The sequence below is a fragment of the Pristiophorus japonicus genome, chromosome 11 (assembly GCF_044704955.1).
Source record: "Pristiophorus japonicus isolate sPriJap1 chromosome 11, sPriJap1.hap1, whole genome shotgun sequence".
Taxonomy (NCBI): Eukaryota; Metazoa; Chordata; class Chondrichthyes; family Pristiophoridae; genus Pristiophorus; species Pristiophorus japonicus.
The window spans coordinates 134,023,973-134,049,148 of NC_091987.1; the positions used below are offsets into that span (position 1 = coordinate 134,023,973).

The following is a 25,176-nucleotide window of genomic DNA, read 5'->3' on the forward strand; positions in this document are numbered from 1 at the left end:
TTCTCCCTGCTGGGAGTGGAAGGACCATTCCATCCCTTCAGATATGAAATTATGAAACCAGATTGCATCACTGAGTCTTATTGTAACTATCCATGGAGAGACATGGGTTGTATGGAATTGGGACGGTGCTGCTTATAGACTTCACCAGTGTTTGCAGATTTAATGGTCCATTCTGGTAGTGCCAGTTATGTAACATTTGATGTGTGTTATTGCCAGAGTTGAACTGTAGGTGGCAGTATATCTGTACTATAAGGGCTGGTGATTGAGATTGGCAGTGATTAATGTTACACCTCTATGTAAAGATAGGTACACGGGTCATATTTGAGCCAAGCGTGTGTAGTCGTAGACTCATAATTGCCAGCTTTCTCTCCTTCAGTTTATTTTTTCTGATTGGCAAAAAGTAGAGGTTATCTGTGAGGAATCATGTTTCCACAGTAAAACTCGATATTCTTACGTCAGGGTTCAAGTTATTTTCTAACATGATCCAAATCCAGAATTTTTGTTGTGTGAATTGAACTCCTGTAGGTCCAATTTCCATCATTTTAATTGAACTATTGGCAATGAAATCCTAATGCAGTTATTCTAAATTAAGGACTGTATGGACCTGTCTCTTGAGCCATGCCTTTGGTCACCTTGTTGCCCTGCTACTACAGTCAGCATCCAACTTCCCTCGCTAAGTGCCTCGGGCATTATATGTTAAAGCAGCATATTTCTGTCCAATTGCCTCATGCGCATCCCCGATTTTCATCGCACTACTATTGGCAGCCGTGCATTCAGCTATCTAGTTCCATTCTTATCTATCTAACCGTAGCCAGAAAATCTCCTGCAATGGCTTCTCTTCCCACTCCCGTATCGTTACCTCTGGTGTCCTCTCCTATTTCTCATCTATATGCTGCCCCTTGGCGATTTCATCTGAAAACAGAGTCAGTTTCCACATGTACGCTGAATGACACCCAGCTCTACCTCTCCACCACTTCTCTCATCCCCCCCCACCCACCCCGGCCTCTGGTCTCTAAGTTGTCAGACTGCTTGTCCGACATCCAGTACTGGATGGGGAGAAATTTTCTCCAATTAAATATTGGGAAGATTGAAGCCATTGTCTTTGGTCCCCACCACAAACTGCGTTCCCCAGCCACTGACTCCATCCCTCTCCCTCGCATCTGTCTGAGGCTGAACCAGACTGTTCACAACCTAGGTGTTATATCTGACCCTGAAATGAGTTACCGGCCACATATCTGCGGCAAAACTAAAACAGCCTATTTCTATCTCCGTAATATTGGCCTCCTCCGCCCTTGCCTCAGCTCATTTGCTGCTGAAACTCTCATCCATGCCTTTGTTATCTCTAGACTTGACTACTTCAACTCACTCCTGGCTGGCCTCCCACATTCTACACTACATAAACTTGAGGTCATCTAAAATTCGGCAGCCCGTGTCCTAACTTGCTCCAAATCCTGACCACCCATCACCCCTGTGCTCGCTGACCTACATTGGCTCCTGGTTAAGCAACGCCTCGATTTCAAAATTCTCATCCTTGTTTACAAATCCCTCCATGGCCTCGCCCCTCCCTATCTCTGTAATCACTTTTAGCCTCACACCTCCACGAGACATTTGCGCTCCTCAAATTCTGTCCTCTTGAACATCCCTGATGTTCAACCATCAGTGGCCGTACCTTCAGCTGCTTGGGCCCTAAGCTTTGCAACTCTCTCTCTGCCTCGCTATCTCTCTTTCCTCCTTTTAAGATTCTCCTTACCTCTTTGACCAAGCTTTTGGTTATCTGATGTAATTTCTTGTGTGGCTTGATGACAAATTTTATTTGATAACTCTTCAATGAAGTGCCTTGGGACCTTTTAATATGTTAAAGGCACTATAGAAATGCAAGTTGTTATACAAATACAGATTATTATACAGAGCGTCATCAGACTTACTGTGGAAGTCTCGGGGATGCTTTTTGGGAGGATATATTGGTCTTGGAAAAGTCCACTGTGGTTCACCTGCTGGATGGTGGGGATGAAAAAACTTGGCTATGCAGAGAGACTGGGTAAACTTGTGTGTTATATGCCCTAGAGATGAGGTGATTTAGGAGTGATCTAGTTTTGTTTACAATAAAGGGAATTTGACAAGGTAGGCAGGAAACGACCCTTTACTCAGGTATGGAAATCAAGAACAAGGGGATTAATCTTAAAATTGGAACTAACTATGGAATTGAGGTTAAAAAGAGCTGCATGGCTGACCAAATGGCAAAGTAGGCAATAGGTTGAATTGCCTATTCTTGCGTACCGTGCCAATGTTCCTTGTGGTGCAAACCTAGCTCCACAAAATGCATCAAATTTTGAAGCAGTTTATTTTATTTACGCACAGTTTTACTGTTACCAGAAATTCACATAGCCAGCCAGCCGTTTCTCTCAACCTAGATCTGTAAAATCAACCAAAAATAAAATATTGAGTGAGCAAATTAAAATGTTCTCAAAGGACTGAGATATGAAAACCAGTTCTGTGTATGAGTCTGAGAAATAAGTTAAGCCTATCTGTTAGAATAAATACAATTCTGGTTAATAGGATGTTTTAAACATAGTGGACAAATGTTATTCCCTTGCAAAGGTTGTTTTTTTTTAAGAGATTATCTGCTGGGTTTCTGTTTGAAATGTATTATGTAAATACTCACGTCATATAATACGCATATGGAAGTGAGTTCTGACAAGAAGGCGGAGTGTTTAACCTAAATACAACCTGTGCCCTACCTGTGTTTGGACAGTGCACTTTGTGGGCGTTCCGAAAGGTGTAATTTATGTGTGGAAATTATGAAAATGAGACCCGCTGAGCCTTTGCGGCTGTGGACTGTGTTGGTATATATTATGCTAATAAGGATCAGGTGAGCCAATTGCGGTGCGGTTGGTGGTGTTCTTTGCATATATTATGTCGATGAGCGTGCTGGAGGATTTTTGTGGAGCAGCAGCGGCAAGGAGCTGTTTGTTACCGTCAGAGGGCTTCTTTGTGGAGCCGTGGAGGTAGCTCTCCAGATTTACAAACAGTTTAGAACAAATTCCAAATCTCTACCCATCACCATATCGCTCCCTTTGCGACGACCGGGCAGTTAAAGGCAGCAAAGCTCCGTTTCTCGAGTATATTTCCTTTGGAATAGCATGAATGCTGAATATTATAAGTCACTGGCGATGGAGCTTGGGGTTTACCAGCTGAGAAATTTCTCGATTTCATTCCTTTCATCTTTGCTTGGAACAGAAAACGCATCCGTAAAATTAGACAGTAGGTAAATGTCGGTTGTTGCATTTTTTTTTCCGGTGTAAAGATCGGCTATGTTGCTGGATTTTGAGGTACATGTACAGTATAGCAAATGCCACTTGCATTGCAACAATCTGTGGGGCTAAAGGCGGTGACAGCTTCTTCGAAGTCTAAGGCTCTTTGTGGGGGATCATATATATTTGAAAGCGAGTATTTAACGTCTGCACGGACCTGGGAGCTCCTGCTCGATGTATGCCTATGGAAATACTGGCGGAGATCAATGCAGGGGAAAAATGGCTGGCGTCGTCTAACAGGCTTGTTATTTTGCCGCATTACAGCGGGGGCATCTACCCCAGAGTCAGCAAAAAGTGAAGATACGGCGTTTTTGTTTAAGGCTCAATCGTACACATTGATCAAAATCCAAACATTGGTTAAAATATAGATATTGCAGCAAAATATCGCTCGCTGTTTGCTGCACCCGGGGGTAAATAAAATGCATCAGATAACACAAAAACAAGGCTATTATCAGGTTACAACTCTACATTAGATCTTGGCAGGAGCGACTGCTTGATTTGTCTTCCATTCGCCTGTTTTTTTCATGCTTCAATTGGGAATGTTGCTTTAATCTTGTTTTTGTTTGTTTCCTTACAGTTCTTCTGGTGCCAGTGTGGTAGCCATAGACAACAAAATCGAGCAAGCCATGGTAAGTCGAGTCAAATATTTGTGTAGAGAACGGTGATGAAGAAAAGGGGTATTGATCGTACAGTAATGTCAGGGAGGGGAAACCAATTAAGAAGATTTCAAAAGCCCTTTGGGGGAAGGGGAAGAGCAAAGAGAGAGGAGGCAATGTTTTTAAGTGGGACTATGCCAAGGAGGCAGGGCTAGGAAGAGAAATAATTCAGAAATCACAGGTGTAACAATGCAGGTTGGGCATCCACTGTACAGTGTGCCACTGCTCGTCCTCTGTGTAGAGGAGCATTTACTCATTGTTCATTTTGGGGGGAATCATTGCATGGATGCTCAAGGTGAACCTGGGGCACCTTTTTACTTCTGTGTGCATCAGACTTGTACATTCTGACCTAGACACTAACCCACTGCTGTAAATCCTTATCCAGTTACAAAATAAAGCAACATTTTAAGTAATTTAAAAATCTAATTTGATGCCATGGCCATGCCATTGGGACACTTAACAGATTGAATATTGTTTTCCTTGTTTATGCAATACCTTGCACTCATCTCTCTCAGTAAACCCTTTTTGCAATGCTAGTCCTATAAGTAAACCGTTTTATTCACAACATTAATGTAGTTAATGCGTATGGTATGGGATTATAAACCAGCAGGTATTTCTTGACCTGACTATTATTGTTCAGGCATATTGTGTTGTACAGTAAGCTTTTTCCATGTCCCTGGGGGGGTATATGCATGCTGCAAGGGGAGGGAGCTGAGCCTTCCATGATAAGATTTACTCTATGTTAGGGGGGCTGAATCCTTGCCTTTAAGTAAGTGATGAGCATATATATTGGGGTTTGAATTCTAGCTTGCCCCAGGGAGATTTGCTGTATATAATCTGTTGGGTGGGGTTGAATACGAGCCTTTGCCATTTAAGACTTGGTGTGTACAAATTGACCACAGCCTGTCCCATTAAGATTTGTTGCTTGGATCCCAGCCCCCCTTGAAGGCTCACTGTGCATTTTGGCCCCCTCTGTCTCACTGAGGAGATGTCGGGACCCCGGTGTCTGGGGAGCTGTTGTCGGGACCCCGGTGTCTGGGGAGCTGTTGTCGGGACCCCGGTGTCTGGGGAGCTGTTGTCGGGACCCCGGTGTCTGGGGAGATGTTGTGGGGACCCCGGTGTCTGGGGAGCTGCAGTCGGGACCCTGGTATCTGGGGAGATGTTGTCGAGACCCCAGTGTCTGGGCTGGGATTCCAGTGTCTGGGGATGATGTGGGGACCCCGGTGTCTGGGGGGATGTTGTGGGGACCCCGGTGTCTGGGGAGCTGCAGTCGGGACCCTGGTATCTGGGGAGATGTTGTCGAGACCCCAGTGTCTGGGCTGGGATTCCAGTGTCTGGGGATGATGTGGGGACCCCGGTGTCTGGGGGGATGATGTGGGGACCCCGGTGTCTGGGGAGGTGTTGTGGGGACCCCGGTGTTTGGGGAGGTGACGTGGGAAGATCTCGGGACCCCGGTGTCTGGAGAGATGCTGTGGGGACCCTGGCCTGTGTCTCCGCACTGTGGGGAGAGCTGTAGCGGCGGTCGGTGGCTGGCTGGGTGTTTACTCGGATGCGCTCCGCTCCGCTCCGGCTGCTCTGTGCTGCTCTCACGAGCAACTCGCACGAATCTTCCGGCTGTTGCCAGGCGATCTCAGAACCTTAAACCCTGGGCTATAAATAACTCTGGCGCCGATTGGCTGGCTGCCGGTGACGTGGCACAGCCTGTGGTTTTGGTGACGTCAGCAGTTGTTAGGAGCGGAAGGTGCAGGAAGTGAAAATATGGCAAAGCGCTCAGTGAAATGGGAGGCGGTCCCTGGGTGGAGACTGCCAGCCGGTTTAAATGCAAGTAATAGAAACCGTGGTTATGGTGAGGAAAGAGAATCAGTCAAGTTCTCTCTGCAGCGGGAGTCAGACAGTGGTTAGTATGAAACAGGTTCAATCACGTGAAGGAGCTCTTAATAAAATTAGCTCTCTCAGTTCTGATGTTTAACCTCATCTAACATTCCAAAGATTCCATGTATTTGACAGTCATACATGAATTGAAAGGCAATGGCTGTGAGCCATGGGTCTCAGCCTTTTAGTATGTTTAAAGTTATAGTAATGCTCACGCATTAATTGTAGCGCTTTATTTATCTATTTATTTACCATTTAAAGCTGGTTGACCAGTAATTTAAATGACCAAGTATATATAAACAACAATAACTTGCATTTATATAGCACCTTTAACGTAGTAAAATGTCCCACGGCGCTTCACAGGAGCGTTATCAAACAAAATTTCACACCAAGCCATATACTGAGATATTAGGACACATGAGCAAAAGCTTAGTCAAAGAGAGGCGGAGAGGGTTATGAAGGGAATTCCGGAGCTTGGCTGAAGACGCAGCTGGTAGAGGGATGAAAATCTAGCCCGAGGCCAGAATGGGAGGAGAACAGAGATCTCTGAGCTGTGGGAGGGTTGTAGAGCTGGGGGAGGTTACAGAGATGGGGAGGGATTGGGTCATGGAAGGATTTGAAAGGAAGAATGAAAATTTTAAATCGTGGCGTTGCCAGACCAGGAGCCAATGTAGGTTAGCAAGCACAGGGGTGTTGGGTGAGCAGGACTTGGTGCGAGTTAGAATACGGGAGTTTTGGATGAGCTCAAGTTTACAAAGGGTGCAAGGTGGGAAACCGACCAGGAGAGCATTGGAATGGCTGAATCTAAATATATCAAAAGCATGGATGAGAGCTGAGGCAGGGGTAGAGACTGGAAATGTTAGAAGTGGAAGTAGGGAGTTTTGGTAATGCGAGGATATGGGGTTGGTAGTTCAGCCAACAAGGTTGCAAACAGTCTAGTTCAGCCTTAGACGGTGGTCAGGGAGTGGGATGGAGTCGGTTGCTAAGGAACAGTGTTTGTGGTGGGAACCAAAGACGTTGGCTTTGGTCTTCCCTGTATTTAAATGGAGGACATTTCTGCACATCCAATAATGGATGTCAGACAAGCAGCGTGACAAATCAGAGGCAGTGGCGGTTAGGCAGAACTGGGTGTCGTCAGCATAGATATGGAACCTGACTTGTTTTCCGGTGTCATCGAGGGGCAGCATGTAGATGAGAAATAGGAGGGGGCGAAGGAAAAATCCTTTGGAGACCCCAGAGGTAACAGTGCCAGAGTGGGAAGGGAAGACATTGCAGTACCACCCAGCTGAACAACGGAAAAAAGGCATTGGAGGAGGATGGTGTGGTCAAACATGTCAAATGCCGCAGACTGGTTGAGAAGGATGAGGAGGGATAGGTTAACATGGTCACAGTCACCTTAGGACGTCATTTGTGACTTAGCACCGTTTCAGTGGTGTGGCAAATGCGGAAATCTGATTGGAGGTGTTCAGACATGGAGTTGCTGGAAAGATGCGCACAGATTTGGGAAGCGACAACACGTTCAAGACTTTGGAGAGGAAAAGGAGGTTGGAGATGGGATTGTCGTTTGCAAGGGCAGAGGGGTGGTCAAGAGTTGTTTTTTGAGGAGAGGGATGATGTTCCCTTTAAGCCGTGCAGCTGTCTCGAGGTCCCACGTAGCTGGTGAGCCGGCTTCACAATTCAAAAAAAAGTGCATGCGTGGAAGTTTGAAAGAGCCACGTGGCCCCCAAAAAATAAAAGAACATCGATGACGGCAGACTTAAAGGAGAGGGACCCGTTAACATCAGCTAACATGGGTACCAGGTAGGAGAGTTAGATGGTCAGCAGTTTAGTGGGAACACGGTTGAGGGAGCAGGAGCTGGGTCTCATGGGTAAGATGAGCTCGGAGAGGGCACATGGGGAGATAGAGAAACTAGGGAACGATGTCAGTTCAGGGCTAGTGCAGTGTGTAAGGTACTTTACAGGGATTTATTTAAAGTACTTTGCATTAAGTACAGGTTGCCAAAGAATACAAGTGGTTTCCTAATTTTAAACTTTAAAACAAAGCTTTGAAATCTTTCCATATTCAAGGTTTCATTTCGGCAGGTTGCATCATATCAGAGATTGACCGAAAACCATTAAATTAATGAATGGGAACTTTGACTTCCTCAACAACAATGGTTAGATGGGGGATGTAGAATGTACTGGCAATATTTTCCTGTGCAGAAGCCGCTCATTTCAGTGTCTTGATTATTTTGCATATCCGAGGTCAATCTTGCAATCAGACGGCACCCACTTTTAAATAACACAAATGTGGAACAGGCTCACACCAGGAATTTGGTTTGCATGGTTGTGCAGCCTTCTAAGCCCACCTGTCTCTCCTTTATTTGCTTCATTCTGTGTAACAGCAACTATTCAGTTGGTACGATGTTTTCTGCTGCTGAATTATGCAAAGTGCAGGGGCGCAGAGCAAGAGAACATTCACTTTGGTGCTGTCTTTCATGGCGTGTCCCGAATAGCTGGAATAGCCTCATGAAAAAAACATAATATAATAAGCTTTGTCATGTCCGACAGAGGTGGTTTAATATACAGTGGGATTATATTAATTTAATAAAATCTGGGCAAAGAAAAGTACTGAATGAGGGAGGAAAGGGCCAGCAGAATACTTTAATAAACTGTGGTTTTGTTTAAATAAATCAATAGAAAGATAAGTTTTTAAAAAAATGTGGTTCAGTTATCGTTAGATGTGATTATCTTTAACGTGGTTCATTGTTTTGCAGGATCTGGTGAAGAGTCACTTGATGTATGCAGTGAGGGAGGAGGTGGAGGTCCTTAAGGAACAGATCAAAGAACTGGTAGAGAGAAACTCACAGTTGGAACAGGAAAACAACCTGCTGAAGACTCTGGCTAGCCCTGAGCAGTTAGCACAGTTTCAGGCACAGCTCCAGACAACTGGCTGTTCCCCGCCAGTGTCTCAATCAGGACAAACTACTCAACCCACACCACCTAATGGGGGATCATCAGCTTAAAGTCCTGGCTGCACAATCCATTGGGGCCATCGGGCTTTGCAGAGAAGAGAAATAAATCTGTCATATCAATCATCATGTAATATTTCATCGCACACCAACAATTCCAAATTGGTTATGGGAACTAGAGTTGTATAATTTCAGAAAGAAGCTCTCTTCGGTGTTAAGACAGTCGTCTTTGGCTAAAGGAGTTTGCTTTGAGGGTGTGGAATGAAACCTTGTTCTCTCAAAGAGAGTGGTTGTATGCACGAAAGAAGAAAAGCAGCCATGCAGATCTGAGTGCTGGTTACCGATCATTGCTCATGCTGTGGAAACGCGTGCACAGTTTTATTTCATTCAGCACGCCTGTGTCTGTGTGTGCATGCGTGTGTATGTGTGTGTGCACTAATATAACCGCTTCCTGACTAGGTTAAGGAAGAAGTGGATCAGAGGCAATCAGATACTGACTGGAGAGTCTGAGAGGGCCGTGCCCTCCTTTACACTGCTATAGGCCACTTTGATTTATAAATGAGTTACGAAGACAAAACGGGAGTATGAAGGCAAAGCTAAGCAGTATTTAACTTGAACTATAAACTGTCACCTTGGACCTTAAATTGATAAGTTTGCTATGTTTACACTGCTTTTCCAGGAGGTGGAGAGGTGTAGATTTTTCAATTTAGATGTGACTCAAGATTTAGTGCAATCTAAAAGGTTGCTCATCTAATGTATATTGTGTACGTAGTGTAAGTATTGTGTAATATAGAGCTGTAACTATTAGGTTGTACAGATTGAAATCTTGCTGTTTCACGATCCAATTGCATTTGGACATTTTTTATGCTATTGAACAGAAATGGCATCCGTGAACAATTATGCTGTCCTAAGACATAGCAGGGCTGGAAGAATTTTTTTTTGTAAGTTAATGGTACGTGACTGGTAATAATAGAAGGTAAGTGGTCCACTGGTCCCATTTCTTGTATCTATCAAAGCTAAGCAGCGGCAGATGCTACATAATAGATGCACTGACAGAAGTGGTCTCTCATTCAGAGGAAGTACGAGGAGATGAGAATCTTTTGGGTTCCAGTGGAATTGATTCTCGTTGATGCTTCATAGACCTTATCTGTTGGTTCAGTAGCTCATTGGTCTGTCAAAATTGATACTGTAATGGTCTGGTTAGATTGCTGTTGGATCCAGGACCAGTGGATTCATCCAGCCTGGGTATATTTGTTGCTTTTAGCTGGCTGTTGAATGCCTACAATAAAATTGTACTTATGAGTAGTACAGTATTTGTAACACCCACAAGAGTGTGTTTTGACAATTAAGCACTCCAGACCTGAAAACGTCTGTTAGCAGCTCTGATTTCTGCTATGGATTTCACATTTAACAGTCATAGTGTTGCTTATGTTCTGGTGCATGTTCTGAAACAGTTGTAACACATTGTTATACTCGACTGCTGCACAACTTCTAAACTTTCAATAAACTCTGTTGGTAAATAATTGGCTGTTTGAATTGTCTTTTTTATTGGAAACTGCAGCATATAATGTGGGTTCAGATTGTTTGAAAGCAATATTATTAGCAGGAACAGATTTTTAGCATTTCTCACTATTCATGCATCTGAATCTAAACAATTGTGATGGCCAGTAATCTACAGATACCAAGTATGATGGCGAGTACTCTACTGGTAATGGCCCGGATTTTGCAGTCGGCTGCATAATTAAGAGTTATGCCACCGGCATCTAAACCGAATGCGCACTTACCTGTTGCAAGGCCCCAAATGAAAAATTGCTGTCAGACACTGCAGAGTTGAGCACAGCGTAGTAGCCCACGGATCCCAGGGGTGCACCGTGTGTGGAAGCGTACCTGGGGTCATCTGGTGCTCTATTCAGATTGTGCACCTTCCAGTGACTCAAATGGAGTGCCTTTGGAGAAAGGCCAGAGAGCAAGTCTCTCTATCCTCTTGGCTGGTTCATGGCCAGCTGGTTCCAGTTTGGACAAAAGGGAGAAAGTAAGATTGCTGCAGAGCCCTCACCATAAAACAATTCATATAATGCAGTGTTATTCGCTGCTGAACTGATTTTTGTTCTAAATCCTGTTAAGTATCAAAGTCTGCTAATAACCATTAAAGGAGAGGATTTTCACCAAAACGAAGATTTATTTTATTGACTGGTATCCCCTTTACGCTGTGCAAACGGGCTGCTGTGCTGTTTGAACCAGTCGTAAAATTTTTGTACATAAATGCTGGGCAGTTGGTGAGCAATTAGCCCAACTCTGCGCTAGCAATTACGATTTCCATGTCAATACGGATCACCTGTCAAGTTGGAACTTGACAGATCAGAAGTTCGAGATTTAGCGCAAGTGCAAGCGGTAATCCCGAACTTGCTGTTCATTTCAAAGGTTTTATGACACTGTCCTCTGAGAGTACGTCGTCCTATCGACCGCAAAATCTGGGCCAATGTTCCCTCTTTTTTCATGCGCGGTCCCTTTAACTGGCTGCGTGCCTCATTCAAATTTCCACGCATGCACGTGTTTCTTTTCCATGTAAAAGCTGGTGAGCAGCCTGCGCAGGACCTCCAGACCACCTCGGAGCTTCGCGGGAACATTGCCTCCAGGTAACAAGTGTGACAGCCAGTCACCCTACAGACACTGAGTAAGAAAGCCAGTGCTCTAAAAGGTACCAAAAGGAGGATCAGTACCATTAAATATATCAAGTGAAAAGCTGGCAAATTAAGTTTTTGGGGGGGAAAGAAGCAAAAGCTTATTTTAGGCCAAAGTTGCACGGGCTGGGATAGTTACTTTAATGAAGGCAAACTAAAAGGAGCTGAATTCCTGAGTGCCAGTAAAATTGCTCAGATTGTAATCCTGTCATCAATAAGAAGTTTAATTTCATTTAAAGAGCAGCAACACTTTTGATGGCCTCACAAGGCTACTACTTTTCCATGGAGCTAGGAAGATTGTAGTTTTGTGCTCTACCTTCTGCAGTCTTGGCTTTTCATAGACTGGCCATTGACAGATGAGATGGACTTAAGGAGTTGCGCTGAGTTTGAAGGTTTTAAACCAGTAAACGAGTCGTGATTGCTCCATCTTTTAATTTGTCAGCTTTGTGGCCCCTCTCCTGTGTTCTCAAGATATAGGTTGGGCAAGATTTGACTTAATGCATATCATCAAAAACATTTTATCTCTGATATATGCACGTGCAGTGCAATTGCTGTTGATAACATAGCAATGTGGAGCTGTAAAGAATCACGCTGCAATGTTAGAAGTCTCTGTCATTCACAACAGAATCTGATCATGTTTTTGGAGGCTAAAACTTGTTCTTTGTTGCTGTTGATGCTTAGTTTCTCCTCTACTAACCCAGCTTTCTCTTTCATGAAACAAGGTGTTTGTGCAGCCTAACATGTTACTGGTGACATTTAAGATTAGGAGAAAAAAAGTTCTAAAATGATTTTGAACAGAAAGCTAGTTGACTGCTAATCATCTCAAAAAAGCAGCAGTCACCAAAGTTTAGGCTTAACAACTTGCTAACCTGTACATATAATAAAACACAAACCTGGGCGTTCAGTATGAACATCATTAGAAAGTGCAAATGCTGCTGAATCTAAAAGATGTAAATTTTTTTGATCAACATTTGGTGGAGATTATCTGTTACTAAAGCCACTGTTGGAGCTGATTTTATTCATTATACCCGCAAAAAATTGTATCGTTACTTTTTAGAGGAGCATTTTTTGATAACTAAATTTGTGTGCACTTTGTATACAAGTTGTGTTTAAACTTTGAGTTGCATTTTTGAAAATCTTTTTGCGCTCATTTAGGGCCACGTATGCACTTTCCTAAATCTATGCTGGTAAAATCAGCCATAGTTTTAACTGTCTCTTGATGGTTTAAGCAGAAACTTTCTCTTGCAACTGATAAAATGCACTCACATCTGTGTTCATCATTAATTTGGGTAATAGCACCACCAAATCATTTTCCACACACCACCAAAGTGAAGGCCAGTGTCCCTCTAAGGGGGAAGAGTCGAGCCTGAGTAGGCCCTGGTACCTGACAACAGGGCAGATTCAAAGTAAGACCGTGTTGCCTTCCTGGCTATAGAGACATCTGATCAGGTGGCTGAAGAGGAAGATAAATTACTGAAGGGGAAATTTAACTAAAAAGAAAAAAAGTTTAAAGGCAATAACCCAAATCACCAAGCCTGGGAATGATGAGATTTCAAGTTACTCTTTCCATAGGAAGCACTTCTGCCCTGATACAGGAAGTGGCTGCTTGGACATGCACAACAGGTATGGAAAGGTCAAAGTTGGAGAAAAAGAAGAAGAAAACCACAATGTGAGTTCCTTCTGACTTTGTTAGGTGACAGCAGCTCTCTCCACTCTATCGTGAAGATTTACAATATGGGCTCAATTGTTTAAAATTAGGTGATTTAAATTATAATAAACAACTGATGTGATTGGTTGATGTACCGAGATTTTTCTGAATGTCCAATTACTGTTGGGGTTTTATATTACGACGAGCAAGTGGGGGTGTGGAGTATTCAAGATTGAGAAGGCAGGAAAGTTTGTCAAGTGATACTGGAAGCTGCTTTGCACTCGCCATTATTTCCAATTATTGTAAGTTGAGGGTTATTAACCAGTCAGGTACAGACCATTTTGTACAGGTTCACCCTGAGCAATTGGGCTACAGGTGTGAAGCAAGCCCCAGGTGGGCAAAGGAAACGTTTCAAGGACACCCTCAAAGCCTCCTTGATAAAGTGCAACCTCCCCACTGACACCTGGGAATCCCTGGCTTAAGATCGCCCAAAATGGAGAAAGAGCATCCGGAGGGCACTGAGCACCTCTAATCTCGTTGCCAAGAGCATGCAGAAATCAAGCGCAGACAGCGGAAGGAGCTTGTGGCAAACCAGGCTCCCCACCCACCCCTTCCCTCAACCACTGTTTGCCCCACCTGTGACAGAGACTGTAATTCCCGCATTGGACTGTACAGCCACCTGAGAACTCAGTTTTAGAATGGAAGCAAGTCTTCCTCGATTCTGAGGGACCGACGATGATGATAGTAATTCAAATCAGAAACACATCCTGCTTTGGCTTATCTTTTAGGTCCTGAGTTAATTGTGTAACTGAAGGGCAATAGATGTACTTAGAGCAAATAGGGAAGGGTGAGAGCAAAATAATCTGGAATGTTCCATTTAAAAAAAATTCATTCACGGGATGTGGGCGTCGCTGGCAAGGCCAGCATTTATTGCCCATCCCTAATTGCCCTCGAGAAGGTGGTGGTGAGCCACATCTTGAACCACTGCAGTCTGTGTGGTGAAGGTACTCCCACAGTGCTGTTGGGTAAGGAGTTCCAGGATTTTGACCCAGCAATGGTGAAGGAATGGCGATCTATTCACGTCAGGATGGTGCGTGACATGGAGGGGAACTTGCAGGTGAAGGTGTTCCCATGCAACTGCAGCCCTTGTCCTAGGGGGTAGAGGTTGTGAGGTTCTAGCGAAGAAGCCTTGACAAGTTGCTGCAGTGCATCTTGTAGATAGTACACATTGCAGCCATGTTGCGTTGGTGATGGACGCAGTGAATGTTTAAGGTGGTGGATGGGTTGCCGGTCAAGCGGGCTGCTTTGTCCTCTGGTGTCAGCTTCTTGAGTGTTGTTGGAGCAGCACTCATCCAGGCAAGTGGAGAATATGCCATCACACTCCTGACTTATAGGTGGTGGAAAGGCTTTGGGAGTCACGCTAAGTCACTTGCTGCATAATATCTACCCTCTGACCTGCTCTTGTAGCCACAGTATTTGTGGCTGGTCAAGTTAAATTTCTGGTCAATGGTAACCCAGCATGTGGGGGATTTAACAATAGTAATACCATTGAATGTCAAGGGGAGGTGGTTAGATTCTGTTGGAGATGGTCATTGCCTGGCAAGTGTGGCATAAATGTTACTTGCCATTTACCAGCCCAAGCCTGGATGTTGTCCATGTCTCTCTGCATGTGGCACGGACTGTTTCATTATCTGAGGAGATGCAAATGAAATGGAACACTGACCTTCATGATAGAGGAAAAGATTATGATGAAGCAGCTGAAGATGGTTGGGCCTAGGGCACTGCCCTGAGAAACTCCTGCAGCAATGTTCTGGGGCTGAGATGATTGACCTCCACCAACCACAACCAATGGTTCCCCCTAAGGTGTGTGGTCACACTCCAATCATGAGGTCCCATGCAGGCCGCTGAAAGAGATACTGTGCATGCACGGCCACGCAGAAAATTTAGAGGCAGGACACGAAAAAAATTTGAGGAAACATTGACCACAACCATCTTCCTTTGTGCTATGTGTGACTCTAGCCAGTGGAGAGTTTTCTCCCTATTTCCATTGACTTCAATTTTACTGGGGCTCCTTGGTGCCACACTCAGTCAAATGCTGCCTTGATGTCAATAGAAACGTTCTATTGGTTTACAAACAAGGTGTGCCGACTAAACTCGAGATACTATTTCTCATCAACCTTTCAGCAGAATTCAGAAAGTAGAGGTAGGGGAGGCCATTCAGTATGGCTAGTTCATCTTTCCATTGGAAAACACGGCTCTTTCCCTTATAGCAGCATCCAACTACCTCTTGAATGACTCCAATTTTTACAGCCTTCCCTGTGCAAAGAATGTTCCAGGTAGTAATCGCCGTTTGTGTGAATGCTTCCTGATGTCTGTTCTGAACTTTGAAGTTTGTACGTATGTCCCCTTGGCCTTAAGTCATGGTTTAACTTGTAATGGTTCTCTGGATTAACTTTTTCTATCTCATATATACTTCTGTCAGATCTCCTTTCTTGTACCTTCTTTCAAGGTTGATGAGTTTTTAACCTTTCCTCCTAACTCAGGCCTCTGGCACTAGGAATCAACATTGTGGCCCTTCTTTGTGCCACTCCCATGGCTTGGCGCTCTCCTTTGTATGTGGGTGACCAGAATTGAACCCCATATTCAAGGTGCAGCTTACCCAGAGCTTCAGCATGATGTCTGAGGGCCCAGAAATGACTAATTTGCTACTATAGCTCAACATTCTGTTTGTTTTAACCGGTTGTGGTCATTATGGAATCTGTTATCACTTCCAGATCTCTCGGCTTCACCCCAAGCTAATCTGACACCATTCATGGAGTATGTCTCCCCTTTCTTTCTTCCAGTGTATAACATCTTACACTGTATTGAATTTTGTCCACCATACTTCCGTCCACATTACATTTTTTTTTACATCCTTCTTCAGTTCCTTGAGTGCGTCATTAGACTCCATAGCCCCCATCCCTAATTTGGTATCACTGAGAATCTGTCCATCTTGCATTGAATTTGTGAATCCAGGCCATTTGGATAGATTGTAAACAGGTGACCCAGCATCAATCCCTGGGACACCCTTACTCAGCACATTTCCCCAGCCAACATCACTCCTCTAACTTAGTACCTGCTGTTTCATCATGCTTCGCCACCAGCAAGCTCTACCTAGGATACTCAGTACCTTAAGTTCATGTTAGCAGCCTTGAACTTGGATATTATTAAAGGCTTTGTGAACGCTACAGTATGAGGCTTTGCAGCATCCATTTCAAATGTCACCTCCCGAAAAGATTGTTCATGCACATGATCTCCTTCCGAAACCAAATTGGCTACAATTTATTTGGTTATATTCATTTAGGTAATCTTCAATATTATTCCTGATCTGTTCCAGTATTATGCCAGTTATCAATGTAAAACTAATGGATCTGTAGTTACTAAGGTGTGCTGTATAATTTCTTTTGAAAATAGCTCTTATGCTAGCTTCTTTGCAATCCAATGGGACCTACCTGTGTCCATTGATGACCATTAACACTTTGTAAATATAAACCCACCAGTCCTGGGGTGTTCCTAGTAGAGAGTACTTTCAGCCTGTAATAGGATCTTACTGCAAATGATAAGTCATTTATTGTAGTTGTAGAACCTGCTATGATGGGTGTCTTCTCTACTGATTATGTCGAGGAATTAAGACTATTTTTAGTTCATTCCCCATTTTCATTAATAAGCCTCTTTGATAACTCCTCTTCTGTTACTAATGTCCTTTAGGGAAGGAAACCTGCTCTCATACTCAGTCTGGTCTATATGTGACTCCAGCCCACACCATCATGATTGACTCTTAACTGCCCTCTGCAGTGGTCTAGCAAGCCACTCAGTTGTATAAAACCACTGCAGATTAAGATAACGATAACTATCTTCTCAAGACAACTAGGAATGGGCAATAAATGCAGTCTATCCAGTGACGCACACCTGAGAATGAATTAAAAATCAATGATACAGGAAGACTTTTTACTGTCATTTTGTTCTCTGCAGCTATGCTCATTTCCAGTTCCCTTATGCCCCTCTTGTTACATGTGCTGATGATTCCTGTTTAGTCTGTGGTTTTTCTCATCTTTCTTCCTGCTTTGCAGTTTTTGCATTTATTTCCTTCAGACTGTATTAATAGTCTGCACTTTCTATTTCTTGTTATGTGTTTATCTTTATTATCTCCTTGAAGTATTCTATTTTCTTTTCGCTGGTTTTCCTAAGCCCGGCCCCAGTTAATTGGTATAAGCACTTCCTTTCATTCACTTAATGCCACTGACTATATCAAATTCTTTTCCACTTGGTTACTCTTACAGTTGCACCTGTTACTGTAACTATTAAATAGTAGTTACATTTACAGTAAATATTAGGCCTCTATTTACTGTGCATCAGCTTTCACTGTATACAGTCACTAGTTGTTTGAGCTGTGTGACGGTAACAGTTTCAAACTTGTACATCCAGTTACTGTAACAATTGTTTTTTCCTTTCCACTTAGCCTCAATGTAATCCAGCTCTGTTGTGCACACTTTCAGCTAAACAGTTACTGTAATAATTTGGCCTCACTGTCCATAGTTACTATAACTAACTCAGCCCTCTGATTCTAGTGTTCTATCCCAGCTCTCGTCGCAGTTGTCTCAACATTTCTTCCTTTCCCATTGTACCCTTGGAGAGGATGCAGAAAAGATTACAAGCACCAGGGATGAGGGACTTCAGTTATGTGGTGAGACTGGAGAAGCTGGGGTTGCTCTCCATACCACAGAAGGTTATGGGAAATTTACTAGAGACGTTCAACATTATGAAGGGTTTTGATAGAGTAGGATGGGAGAAACTGTTTCCAGTGGTAGGAGGTAACCAGAGGACATAGAGTTAAGGTCATTTGGCAAAAGAACCAGGGAAGATGAGTTTTTTTAAACAGTGAGTTATGATCTGGAAACACTGCCTGAAAGGGTGGTGGAAGCAGATTCAATAGTAACATTCAAAAGGGAATTTGATAAATACTTGGAAAGGAAAAATTTACATAACTATGGAAAAATAGCAGGGGAATAGGACTAATTAGATAGCGCTTTCCAAGAGCCAGCACAGGCATGATGGGCCGAATGGCCGCATGTACTGTGTGATTCCATTTACAGAATTTTCAGCTCATTAAATAGCTACTAGAATAATTTCAGATCTTGCTGTACAGTTACAGAAACATTGTGAATTTTCACTGTACACCAGTGGACATACTACGGCATTGCTAACAATTAGTCTGGAGCAGCGTTGTGATTGTCAACTTGGTCTGTTTCTTTGATGGCCTGTGGGAGCAATAACCTGTCTTTAACATAGGAAACATCCCAAAGCACTTCAGAAAAATATAGATAAAAGGAATGGATGGGAGAGATTAAGAAGGGTGGCTGAAAGCTCGGTGAAAAATGATGGGTTTTGATCAGGTTTTTAAAGGAGGAAAGAAAGATGGGGATTGAGGGGTTTAGAGAGAGTTCAGAGTGGGGGGGGGAAGACATTTCTCACCAGTGGTGGGGGGCACAGGGATGGAGAAGGGTTTTAGAGAGGGTATTCCTGAGAGTGGAGATGAAGGCTGTTACCAGTGGTGGGGCACAGGGAGGGGGTTTAATTAGAATCAAAGGGTAATGATTGATGGGTGTTTGTGTAACTGGAAGGCTGTATCCAGTGGGGTGGATAAAGTTGCAGACATGGGATGGAGTGAGGCCACAAAAAGATTTGTAGATGAGGACAGAGACTTCAAAGTCTTTGTCCACTCCAGTACAGATCAGCGAGAACAGGAGAGCAGGACCTAGTGCGGGACAGGATGCAAGCTTTGAAAAAGTTGAGAGTTTATGGTGGGTGGATATGGAGAGCAGAACATAAGAGAAATTGAGTCCAGAGGTGACAAAAGCATTAATGAAGCTTTCAGCAGCAATGAGGGCACTGCTGAGGAGGTGGAAGTTGGCAGTCTTGTTGATGGAGATGATGCGGAGTTTGAAGTTCAGCTCTGTTATGCAGGATGTTGAGGTTTCACATGGTCTGATTTCACCAGGGAGTGGGAATAAAACCAGTGGTAAGGGGAGTTTATGGCAAGAGCCAAAGACAATGCCTTTAAGTCTTCCCAATGTTTAGTTGGAATAAGTTTTGAGTCATGTGCCTTGCTATCACAGAGGTGGTCCAGTGAAGAGATAGACAGGTAGCCCTGACACTATGCCTGCAGATGATGTCACCAAGGGGCAGCAAGCGGGAGAAGATGGGACCAAGAATAGATCCATGGGGGACGGCAGAGGTGGCAGAAAGAGAAGGCACTGCTGGGGATGTGCTGGCTGTTCATATTTGTCGGACTGGAATCATGCAAGGGCAGTCACACATAGCTGCACTGTGAAGGACAGGAGATAGAGGAGGATGGCATGGTCAACTGTGTCAAATGCAATGGAAATGTGGAGGAGGGATAATTCAACATAATCACAGCCACTGAGGATAATATTCATGACTTTGGCAAGTTTCTGTGTTGTTAGAAGAGCACGCACCAGACTGAATTTGAACAGGGAATTTAAGAAGAGATGGGCATGGAGTTTGGCATTGAGATGGGAGGCAATCACACTTTTAAAGAGGTTAGAGAGGAAAGGGAGGGTAGAGGTTGGACAGTCATTACCGGACTGAATGAGTCATGGCTCTTTTTTTTTTAGAGTTTTGAAAGGAAAAGGAAGGCGTTTGAGGAAAGGGAGCCATTTACAATGTCAGCAAGCCTGGGCCATAAGGAATAGTTGAGAGTCAGGAGTTGTGTGGTGAAGAGAAATGATGCAGGAGGTGAGTCTCAATGAAAAGATTATCTTGGCAGTGGAATGATAGGAGAGAAATTTCAGAATGGTAGAGCTCTGGGGTTAGAATCATAGAAATTTACAGCACGGAAGGAGGCCATTCCGGCCCATCGTGTCCGTGCCGGCCGACAGAGCTACCCAGCCTAATCTCACTTTCCAGCTTTTGGTCCATAGCCCTGTAGGTTACGGCTTTCTGCCTCTACCACCCTTTCAGGCAGTGAGTTCCAGACCCCCACCACCCTCTGGATGAAGAAATTTCTCCTTAGATCTCCTCTAAACCTCCCCCCAATTACTTTAAATCTCTGCCCCCTGGTTGTTGACCCCTCTGCCAAGGGAAACAGGTCCTTCCTATCCACTCTGACAGGCCCCTCATAATTTTATACACCTCAATCAGGTCTCCCCTCAGCCTCCTCTGTTCCAAACAAAACAGACCCAGCCTATCCAAAATTCTCCAATCCAGGCAACATTCTTGTAAATTTCCTCTGCACCCTTTCCAGTGCAATCACATCTTTACTGTAATGTGGTGACCAGAACTGCACACAGTACTCCAGTTGCGACCTAACCAGTGTTTTATACAGTTGAAGCATAACCTCCTTGCTCTTGTATTCTATGCCTCGACTAATAAAGGCAAGTATTCCATATGTCTTCTTAACCATCTTATCTACCTGGCCTGCTGTGCACTTGCACTCCAAGGTCCCTTTGTTCCTCTACACTTTTCAGTGTCATACCAATTAATGTGTATTCTGTTGCCTTGTTAGACCTCCCCAAATGCATTACCTCACACTTATCCAGGTTGAATTCCATTTGCCACTGTTCCGCTCACCTGACCAGTACATTGATATCTTTTTGCAATCTGCAGCTTTCTTCTTCATTATCAACCTATGTTAGTGTCATCTGCAAACTTCTTAATCATGCCCCCAACATTCAAGTCCAAGCCATTGATATATACCTCAAAAAGCAAGGGACCCAGTACTGAGCCCTGCAGAAGCCCGCTGGATACAGCCATCCAGTCACAAAAACACCCATCAACCATTACCCTTTGATTCCTGCGTCTGAGCCAATTTTGGATCCAACTTGCCAACTTGCCACTTTGCTCTGGATTCCATGGGCTTTTACTTTCATGACCAGTCTGCCATTTAGGACCTTATCAAAAGCTCTGCTAAAATCCATATGCACTACATCATACACACTGCCCTCATCGACCTTCCTGGTTACCTTCTCGAAAAATTCAATCAAGACACGACCTTCCCTTAACAAATCCATGCTGACTGTCCTTGATTAATTCATGTCTTTCCAAATTAAGATTTATCCTGTCCTTCAGGATTTTTTCCAATAATTTTCCCACCACTGAGATTAGACTGACTGGCCTGCAATTACTCGGTTTATCCCTTACTCCCTTTTTAAACAAAGATACAACATTAGCAATCCTCCAGTCCTCTGGTACCATACCTGTAGCCAGAGAGGACTGGAAAATGATGGTCAGAGCCTCTGCTATTTCATCTTTTGTTTCTCTTAACAGCCCAGGATACATTTAATCTGGGCTTGGGGATTTATCCACTTACAAAGTTGCTAAGCCCCTTAATACTTCCCCTCTCAATGTTTATATCATCTAATATTCCACACTCCTCTCCCATTGCAAAGTCTGCATCACCCCTCTTTTGTGAAAACAGATGCAAAGTATTCCTTAAAAATCATACCCACATCTTCTGCCTCCACACAGATTTTCTTTGTGGTCTCTAATAGGCCCTACTCTTTCTCTAGTTATCCTCTTGCTCTTAATGTATTTATAAAACATCTTTGGTCTTCCCTGATTTTACTTGTCAACATTCTTTCATGCTCTCTCTTTGCTTTCCTGATATCTTTTTAATTGCACCCCTGCACTTCTTTCACTCCTTGAGTCTCTGCAGTATTGTAGAGTAGAGGAAGCCACTGCAAAGGCAAACTTGGAGATAAGGGAGTCCATAAGAGATTCACATTTGAATTAAGGATGTTGGAAGCAACAGAAGGGGAGATGAGGAAGTGGTTGGTCATGGAGAAAAGTAGTCTTGGGCGATCCTTGTCACACTTACACTTGCATCAAATTCCATCTTCATGAAACAGCAGAAAATCACAACTGAGCAGATAGGGACAGAGCAACCTGCAAGCAAGAATAAAAACAGATCAGGAAATTCAAAATACTAGAAATAAAAAATGGGCAAGCAGCAAGAACTACCAGTTAATAAAAAGGCAAAGCAATGCCGCAAGAGATCTGCTGATGCACATCCTGTCTGCCACGTCATATTTCTTTGCCATGTTTCATTCCAGGCAAATTTATTCTAAGCAAATTTCTGGTAGTTCATTGGCTCAAATGCAAATTATTTCTAACAATCTTCCTAAAAATAAAAGAAAGCCAGTAATTTCAAACATGCAATGAAAGTCCCCGACCAACAATATACCGAGTTGAGTTCTGTAACCCATGCCTTAAAAATAACCAGGGCTATCACACTTAGAGAGAAGGAAAGGCAGCCAATCCATCTTGGTGCTGGCCTGAAGAGTAATTAAATTCTGGTTGGTGATTCACAGTTCCCTCACCAATTTCCCACTTCCCTGAGGCCGAGTTTGCTTACCAACAATTAGATCTTACAGCCTCAAAGGGGCATAGCTCCACCTTAGCAGCAGAATAATAAATTGTACCCTTCATTGTATTGCAGTCCTGTCCTTATAAAACAGGACTTCGTCTGACTTGCATGAGTAATGCCATAGGAGATCTGATCATTTATATATGCCTTTGATAAGTTAGTGTTCAGTGAACACTGTAGGGGTAACTGAGTGTGTTGCTGGCCAGGAGACCTGTCCATTGACTGAATATTGGGAAATCAATGGGTTACTGCCCAAGATTTACATCCATTTAATTTAACCATCTACATTTGGAACCAATGCCCTCTGTGTCGACTTCCTTGATGATTCTATCATGTTGGATGTAATTTCCTCCATCGTGGGCTGGAGTCATACTGTGGATCTCCAAGAAGTTGTCATTTATACTTCTCAATCTTTGATCTGCAATACAGTGTACTTGGCCAGTAGCATGGAGTATATCCTGCTATGCCCAACATTCTTCCATCAAACATCAGCCTAACCCAACATATACAGCTCCATTCTGTCACACCTACAATCATCCTTTTGAATTTGCCCTTGAGCAATCGACTGGATCCATCCTCCCCACCAGGTCATGTCCCAGTACCACCTGTGGGTGCAAGTTCACCTCAGTTTATGAGCTGGTGCCTGCTCCAGTCGTGCTGTGGTTTGTGGTTGTGTGGCTGGTTTTGCAGTGTGGTGTGCTGCACTGTAAATGGCAGAACTACAGATGGTCCAGGATCACCACATCAACAGCAAGTTCCACTCATATTTCTTGATGAGGTGATGCTGTATGAAATGAGAAATAACACCTGCCTTGCACTGTAACTTGTTGAATTAAAACATTACTGGTTGGCCAATATCACCTGCAATGAAAAATACACATAGTATGGCGGATGAGAGCGGGCACTGTACATTTATGTGAGTGCCTCTTGGAACACCTCCAAAGTTTCCAGCTTGAGTAGGTCAACACCTTCACTTGTCAGCGCCTCTCTTACTCTGTCTATCCTTGGTTTGTGGTTGAGTGCAATTTTCCAGATTTTATGTCACATCATTAAATCTATTGTGCGGCTGCCTGCAATTTACTTTGAGAAACTGTGTTCATCTACTGTGCTTTCTCATTCCAGGCCCATATCCGGCTACAGAGGTTTGGAGGATTTAAACTGGCACTGAAAATGGGCAACCTTGCTGCCAAGTCCATCTCTGGGTTAATGAACCTGGCTGTTTCTGGCATTTTTTTTTCCTAATCAATGCTACTTGGTCACAGGAATCGAGGATCACAATTTCTGTCTTGGTCATTACCTGTGATTACTGCAGTGAGGTGATGATTACATGCGCAAAAAGGCACCCAAAAAATAAGATGCTGTGACTCGGAACATGTAGCATTAATAGCCAGTTACCCATTGTATGAAATGCCTTCATGTCCAACATTACAAAAGTAGATCCTTCAGTGCTGAAAATTATTAAGCATCAGTCAAAAAAAAAGTGTGTGTCAGAAACTTAAACAAAGCCTATATTCACCCAGCGAGTACATCGGATATATATTGGGCCAGAATTTGCTATCAAAATAACCATGAGGCTAATGGCCCTCGCCTCTATTTATTCGCAAATGGTAAAGCAAATTCAGGCAAGGAGCAGATGCGTTGCTAAATAAATATATCCCAAAGTTGTTCGAGTTGCTGCTCTCGGCCATTAGCTTCACTGTTGAATGCATTGAACAACGTGAACTTGCTGCATTTGCGTGGTAGATATGAATTAAACTCGGTACAGAACGTTATGTCTTTACAAGCGCAAGTATCCCTTTAACAAAGTGATCATTGTTAATTACTGCTTATCAACCTCCAGCACTGAATCCCATTCCTTCAGGTACTAATTACTGTTACAGATTTTAGAAATGTAATTTAAAAAAAAATCTAAATGTCTTTCTTTTCCTTTGTCTCTTTTCTCTCTCTCTCAATCCAATCTTTCTTTCCCTCTCTTTATTTCTCTCCCTGACATTGACTTCACCCACTCTAATTCACCTGCTTCCTCAAACCCTCCGTTGTTAATTTCATAATCCTTCAATCTCGTTGGTTAAGGAGATGCCCTGTTGCTTGACCTGTTCACTCCGGTCCCAGATGTTCGGTTTCCCTCGCTGCCCCGTTAACAGCGCAAACTTTCAGCAACTTGCCACACAAAAAATTTAAAAACCTAAACGTGCACAAGCAAGTCTAACTAACGGCAGACGCTGTTAGATGCCCTGCTACAGTAAAATCTGGGCCAATGGGTCTACAAGGCTCTGGCGCTAACCCATTTGTTACTCTTGATTCGCACTCCCCAAGTTTACTGTTGGTCAAAGCCAAAACTGCTTTGCACAGATGCTAAACATGGGAGACTAATTTTGTATGATGCTTTGCTAACTGACTGAAGCAAAGTGAGACTCTCTCCTCCAGGGAGTTTCACTCTGTGTCCTTTCAATGTCAGGTCAGTCCCTCACTCTAGATACAGCCTGCATTTCCACTGTAACTGCAGTACCATCATCATCATCATAGGCAGTCCCTCGGAATTGAGGAAGACTTGCTTCCACTCCTGAAGTGAGTTCTTTGGTGGCTGAACAGTCCAATACGAAAGCCACAGACTCTCACAGGTGGGACAGATA

General features: G+C 43.6%; 1 protein-coding gene across 4 annotated transcripts in view; it reads left to right on the forward strand.

The window, feature by feature from the left end:
* Positions 1–25,176, forward strand: part of LOC139276309 (TSC22 domain family protein 1-like) — a 307,775-nt gene that overhangs the window by 251,195 nt on the left and 31,404 nt on the right. For 2 of the 4 annotated variants that reach the window (XM_070894104.1, XM_070894109.1), the window contains exons 2-3: positions 3,889–3,940; positions 8,596–10,313. The exons of 1 other annotated variant lie outside the window; for it this stretch is intronic. In XM_070894104.1, the coding sequence (XP_070750205.1) occupies positions 3,889–3,940; positions 8,596–8,844 (301 nt within the window). In that variant the 3' untranslated portion in view covers positions 8,845–10,313. Of the gene's footprint in view, positions 1–2,939; positions 3,266–3,888; positions 3,941–8,595; positions 10,314–25,176 lie in introns of those variants that run through there. One more of the 4 variants, XM_070894108.1, reaches the window with a different exon arrangement.